General features: G+C 41.6%; 1 protein-coding gene across 3 annotated transcripts in view; it reads right to left on the bottom strand.

Annotated features, from left to right (window-relative positions):
* Positions 1-205: 205 nt before the first annotated feature.
* LOC117514984 (E3 ubiquitin-protein ligase Midline-1-like) overlaps positions 206-6,000 on the bottom strand; it is a 159,788-nt gene continuing 153,993 nt past the window's right edge. For all 3 annotated transcript variants that reach the window (XM_034175554.1, XM_034175547.1, XM_034175560.1), the window contains exons 8-10: positions 5,191-5,352; positions 2,911-3,118; positions 206-2,831 (exon numbers count right to left, since the gene is read on the bottom strand). In XM_034175554.1, the coding sequence (XP_034031445.1) occupies positions 2,483-2,831; positions 2,911-3,118; positions 5,191-5,352 (719 nt within the window). In that variant the 3' untranslated portion in view covers positions 206-2,482. The remainder of the gene's footprint in view (positions 2,832-2,910; positions 3,119-5,190; positions 5,353-6,000) is intronic.

Here is a 6,000-nt window from a genome sequence, read left to right as displayed (position 1 = left end):
AATGAAAAGGTCAAGAGGACCGGTAATCTGTTACTTTTGGGAGGTGGGGATGGACTGGCCACCTGCTGGTATGGTTGCTATTCAGGACTCAATGCAGTTCAGCATGTAATATTCAAGAAATGTGTGGTATCAGCAAATGCTCCCAGACCTGACCTGTCCCATGGGCATAAAGGTTAAGCACAAATATGAAATTCAACACCATATATTTAGATCAGTTCATTTTATTGCCAAGAAAACAGAATTAAAGAAACTCTTACTTGTCCTGAATAAGTTGATGGTAGCAAATGTAAGTGTTCCTGTTAATGGAAAAAAAATCAGAAATGCAAATAAAATATTGTTTGTAAATTAATCTGTAACAATTAAATGTTGTAAATTGTGTTTTTTGTTTGTTTTGTTTTTTGTTATATTTTTTCTTTTTTGCGGGTGGCACGGGGGAGTCTTTATACTGGCCAAAATTTTCAGTTGTTATGCACTGTATGTTTGATGACGCTTTCCAGAAGTCTGTTTTCTAAATGTTCTGCCTATAACATAGCCTCATTGGGCATACATATGGTATTCAATACAAGTATCAATGCACTTGCCCCCAAATGTTGGCGGTGCACACATGCTGGAGTCAAAGTCACTGGAAGTGAGCCTCCTGCAATGGAATGTGCACAAGAGCAGTAAAATTGGCAGGGGGAAAAAAATGCAGTTACCGTAGCGGATTAACAGTAGCAAAAGTCAGTGGGTATTATATTGATGAAACATACCAAACAACTGTAGTATTATTGGATTTTTAAGCAACCATGTGAAAAGAAATTAATTTGGGGAGGTGGGGAGGGGGTAAATTTGTGTATCCTAAGATTAGAAGTAAAATTTCAACCTCCGACTACTGCTTATCTCTGAGGCTATTTTGTGTTAGCTTGCTAGCTGGATGTAGACTTATATGGATAGAGGCTAACAACACAGCAGAATTTAGCAAGACTAGCGGGGTCATCCTTCTACTTATAAGACATCCTGAAGAATAATATCCTACAATTAGTGTGTAAATGCTTTTCAAATATGCAAACAAACAAACAACAACAAAAAGGAATGCTAGTGGGAGCCTCTTCATAAGTGGTGTATGGGTTGTTTTACTCCTTTTGAGTTGCTGCTACAACTGTTCAAGAAGTCATGCCATCTGTAGGAATTGCATCAGTTGGGCATGGCTTTAAAAAAAATAAAACAGGAAAACAGTTGAAGTGTACGGGCACACAAAACAACAATAAAAATGAAAAAAAAAATCTGAACGTGTATGTAAGCACTTAGTTCCATTAATCACCTGGGATTACAATTGCAACACGGCTCGTGTCGTGTATCACACAAAAACACTGTGGCAGGAGTTGTTTGACTGCCAAAACAGAGAATTAACACATTAATTCAAAAGGAACACAACACAAACATGTTAATTGCACCAAAGATAGGTTTTTGGGCATTTTCAACAAAGCCATTAAGTATGAACAATGTGCAAAAACAAGGGTCATGTCTACTTTAAGGGAACTCGTACCATTAATACAGTCTTAACACAATATCATCTGCCATTTCTTTAAAATAATTCAGCATTTATTTAAGTTAAAGTAAAATATTTATAAAAAAAAAAAAAAAAGATGTCTGAACAGACAGAAATGCCACTTTGGTTACTTTTCCATGAACAACTGCTTGTATAAATGCATATGAACTCTTATATTTTCTGGGATTTTCAAAGTGCTTGATCCGACACATAGGTTTTGGAAGAAAATAAAATTTGAACAATTTGTGGCTTGTTTCCTAGTTACTGTGGTACACATATGCAAATCTAACCTTTACAGCATAAATTTATGATCCAACAACATCCATTTGTCCTGCCTCAGTGAAATCCATCATTCAAAGATGACCACATACAGGATTTTATTGTTTATAACTCCTCCATAACTCAAAGTCACCTACAACAAATCATATTTTATTTATTTTATAACAATGCAGCACCAGGCAACTTTGCAAGAGCAAAGCTGTCTTGAATGGGGTGCACTTTATAAATTTTTAAAGAATAAAACAGTGCTACTAAATTGTAGGTTTTGGCACAACATTATTTTGCTACTACAGTATATGCAACAGGTTAACAGGTGTTGTGTCTCACAGCAGCCTGCACTCAACGTTCTTGAAATCTATCTGGTGGACATTTGCTGTTAAAGCAGGTACAATAGAATGTTGCCAAAATTTCACTCTATTTATCATGGTGTCGTAGTCTTTTTTCAAAAAACAAGGCTGGAAACTACAAATTGGGGTCACTGATTTACACATCAAAAGCTGTAAAAGTTGACCTCATAGTCCAGACATGGCAATTAAGACTTTGCCATTGCATTTCCATTTGTCTGAATTGTGTTTAGTCAATCAAATCAGAAAGCAATGAATTAGATTTTTTTTTTAATGCTAATAGTTACTGGCGCAGCTTCAAGCTAATTTAGATAAGTTATATCTCTGGACTTCAGTCATGGGGTTCAAGCCCCTCTAAATGGTCAGGAATGGGTAAACCAGTAAGAATGGTCAGACACTTATTCCACACGTTGAACACAGGGCACACAGGGTGGATGAAGGACACGTGAAAGGTATGGAGGTGCTGCGAACCCACAGCATCGTAGAAGGTCAGGTATCCGGCATCATAGTCTAATAGGACACCGATACGTCGCAGATGGGGTGATGGCTCAATGGCCAGCTCCTTGCTGTTGTGGCGAACCATCCAGGAGTTGTTGCATCGGCAAAGGACCCAGGACGCTGAGTTTCTGCCAATCCACTCATGTTTGGGGGCTGACTTGTAGGCTATCCCCACAGCATACCTGGGAAGCAGATGAATTGTTTAAATGTTTCTGGAAAACATTCAAGGTGGAGTATGTCTTGCCATGTCTTCAAACTCACCATGTGCTCCCTCCAATCAGAGCCTCCCAGTAGTGGCGGCCACTGTCAATGAAGACGTTTCCCACCACACCATAGCTGCTCTGGCTGGAGAAGCGCTCCTGGCTGTGACCTTTCTTGGAAGTGGATTCATCCCGTTCCACTGTTAGGTTATCGTGGGAGACCTTCAGCTTCTTGTGGGCAGATTTGGGGTCCAGTTTGAAAGGCTGGCCTAGAAATGGTGGACAAAATGAAGCAGCTTGTATAAACCAAGTTTAATGCCAAAAAAAGAAGCCATTGTGAAACTGTTAAAACCTGCAATACCGTGAACAGGTACTTGGAGTTTACAGCCCGGCACAAAAACTGGTTTTAGTCTCTATAGCTAGTTAACCAATTCATGTCTGTACAGAGGATGAATTTTTTTTATGAAAATCATCAGTTCAAATTCATCAAATTATAAAGTTGTGTATAATTAGGGGCATGGTTGAGCTACATCACAGCTAGGTGTAGGCATATGCTGTCTACAGTCTATGGCTAAAACAACAGAATGAAAAAAAAAAAGCAAAAATATCTCTGTAATATCACCAATAGGTTTCCAAAGAGCAGGTATGAAGTTCAACTGGATTGGCTTTGAACATTGCCATTTTGGTCGTGCCTGAGTCTGTCTAACTCTAGGCATACATTGGAAAGGATTTAAATATAGGCCATTCTCATATGACTTCTGTGGAATGACTGAAGCCCAAATACACCCACCAATCTCAAACTTACCAAGCTATGTAAGGCTAACAAACCATAAAGTGGGTGTGGGTGCAAAATTAATGCATATTTATGTGGAGTGGGTTGTGGCTATAATAATGGGTGGCATGGGTGTGGGTATTAAAACCTATGACCAGCAAATAGCCTCAGCAACCATGGCAGTGTCAATGTAGCTCTTGCTACAAAGCCATCAGTATTTTCTAAGTCAGGAGTGCCCAAGTTCGGTCCTCGAGATCTACCTTCCTGATGCTCTTAGTTGTCTCCCTGTTCCAACACACCTGAATCCAATGAAAGACTCGTTAGCAGGCTTTTAATAAGCCTTTCAACCACAGAATCTCGTCTCTGCTGTTTGCAGACGATGTGATTCTGTTGGCTTTGTCAAATCAGGACCTTCAGCATGCACTGGGGCAGTTTGCAGCCGAGTGTGAAGCGTCCGGGATGAAAATCAGCACCTCCAAATCCGAGGCCATGGTTCTCGACCGGAAAAAGTTGCTTTGCCCTCTTCAGGTCGGTGGAGTGTCCTTGCCTCAAGTCGAGGAGTTTAAGTATCTTGGGGTCGTGTTCACAAGTGAGGGACGGATGGAGTGTGAGATCGATCGACGGATTGGTGCAGCATCTGCAGTGATGCAGTCGCTGTATCGGACCGTCGTGGTGAAGAGAGAGCTGAGTAGGGGGGCAAAGCTCTCGATTTACCGATCGATCTACATTCCGATCCTCACCTATGGTCATGAGATTTGGCTCATGACCGAAAGAACGAGATCGCGAGTACAACCGGCCGAGAAAAGTTTCCTCCACAGGGTGGCTGGGCGCTCCTTTAGAGATAGGGTGAGGAGCTCGGTCACTCGGGAGGAGCTCGGAGTCGAGCCGCTGCTCCTCCATGTCAAAAGGAGTCAGTTGAGGTGGCTCGGGCATCTTTTCTGGATGCCCCCTGGACGCCTCGCTGGAGAGGTGTTCCAGGCACATCCCATTGGGAGGAGGCCCCGGGGAAGACCCAGGACATGCTGGAGGGACTACATCTCTTGGCTGGCTTGGGAACGCCTTGGGGTTCCCCCGGAGGAGCTGGGGGAGGTGTGTGTGGATCAGGAGGTCTGGGCGGCTTTGCTTGAGCTGCTGCCCCCGCGACCCGACTCCAGATAAAGCGGAAGAAAATGGATGGATGGATGGCTGGAACTACTGGCCTGTTAAAAATGCAGAACTTTATACCTTAAAAATGCCTAACCTAATGAGTTATAATAAATTTGACCCCTGTAAAGTTGCCATTAGTAGGGAAACCAGCTATAGAGACCAAAACCATGTTTGTACAAGTAGCAAACATTTTTATTTCTGTTGTGAAGTTGGACAATTTAAATTGGGGTTGATGGGAATTCTTTTGGAGAGTCAATTCCCATCAACTGCAGTGTTTGGCAGTTTCACACTGGCTTTGGTTTTCAGCACCAGAGTCTTCTGCTTGGTTTTAACAAACATATGTTGTCTCAAAGCAAATGGTTGGACATATGTTAAAGGGTAAATCTAACATGAAGTGCTCTGCATCAGTTTGCATGTGCTTACTGTTGGTCTTCAGAGTCCCTGGCTCACTGCTTCTGCTTCCCGCTTGATTAATTGCCTTGACCACAAAGATATACTTGGTGCCACTCTGCAGGCCATGCACCGTGTAGTGGTTCTGCTTGATGTTGGGAACGATCATCCAACTGTCTAATGAGTTGCACAGACCTTGGAGCACAAAAAAAAAAACAAAAAATGGAGAGATGAGATGGCAAAAAAAAAAAAAAGAAAATGGTGAAAACAAATTGTCTTCAAAGGCTTTGAGAGAAGTGAGATTTTATAGAACACTATATGACGTAAACAGGTGAAATGAAGGGTAGGGAACATGACCAAAGGAAATTATTCAGAACCTGGGGCTGTCACGCAGTTTAAGTTTGTTGGTGATTTTTGTTGGCCACCCAGTTGTGAAACTATAAAGCTTTGATGAAAATGCCAGTTCAGAATGCATGATCATTGAGAATGGTGGAGAACAATGTCACATATACGTATATATATATATATATATGTCATGACCTCCGGGACCCATTTTATGAACTCAAGATATGTCTCAAAGTGTGAAAGTGTAAAAATAAAAACAAAATGACATGTGGCATGTGTGTGGTAGCCTGTGGCCTCGTGCAAAAGCTGCGTATGCACAGAAACATGACATACCTCCTTCTCCACGCTAACCTTTAGATATATTAAACGTGAACTGACCATGGAAGTGTACGATGTGTCACGCCAAAGTCATGGCTTGCATACACGTGCTTCTACAGCTATTGGTTCACTGCCAACACATAGAGGTGATGCTGGGAAACTATTGTGTGAAAACAAGTC

Source organism: Thalassophryne amazonica, chromosome 1 (assembly GCF_902500255.1).
Source record: "Thalassophryne amazonica chromosome 1, fThaAma1.1, whole genome shotgun sequence".
NCBI classification, from domain to species: Eukaryota; Metazoa; Chordata; class Actinopteri; order Batrachoidiformes; family Batrachoididae; genus Thalassophryne; species Thalassophryne amazonica.
This window is presented reverse-complemented; position numbering and strand designations above follow the sequence as displayed.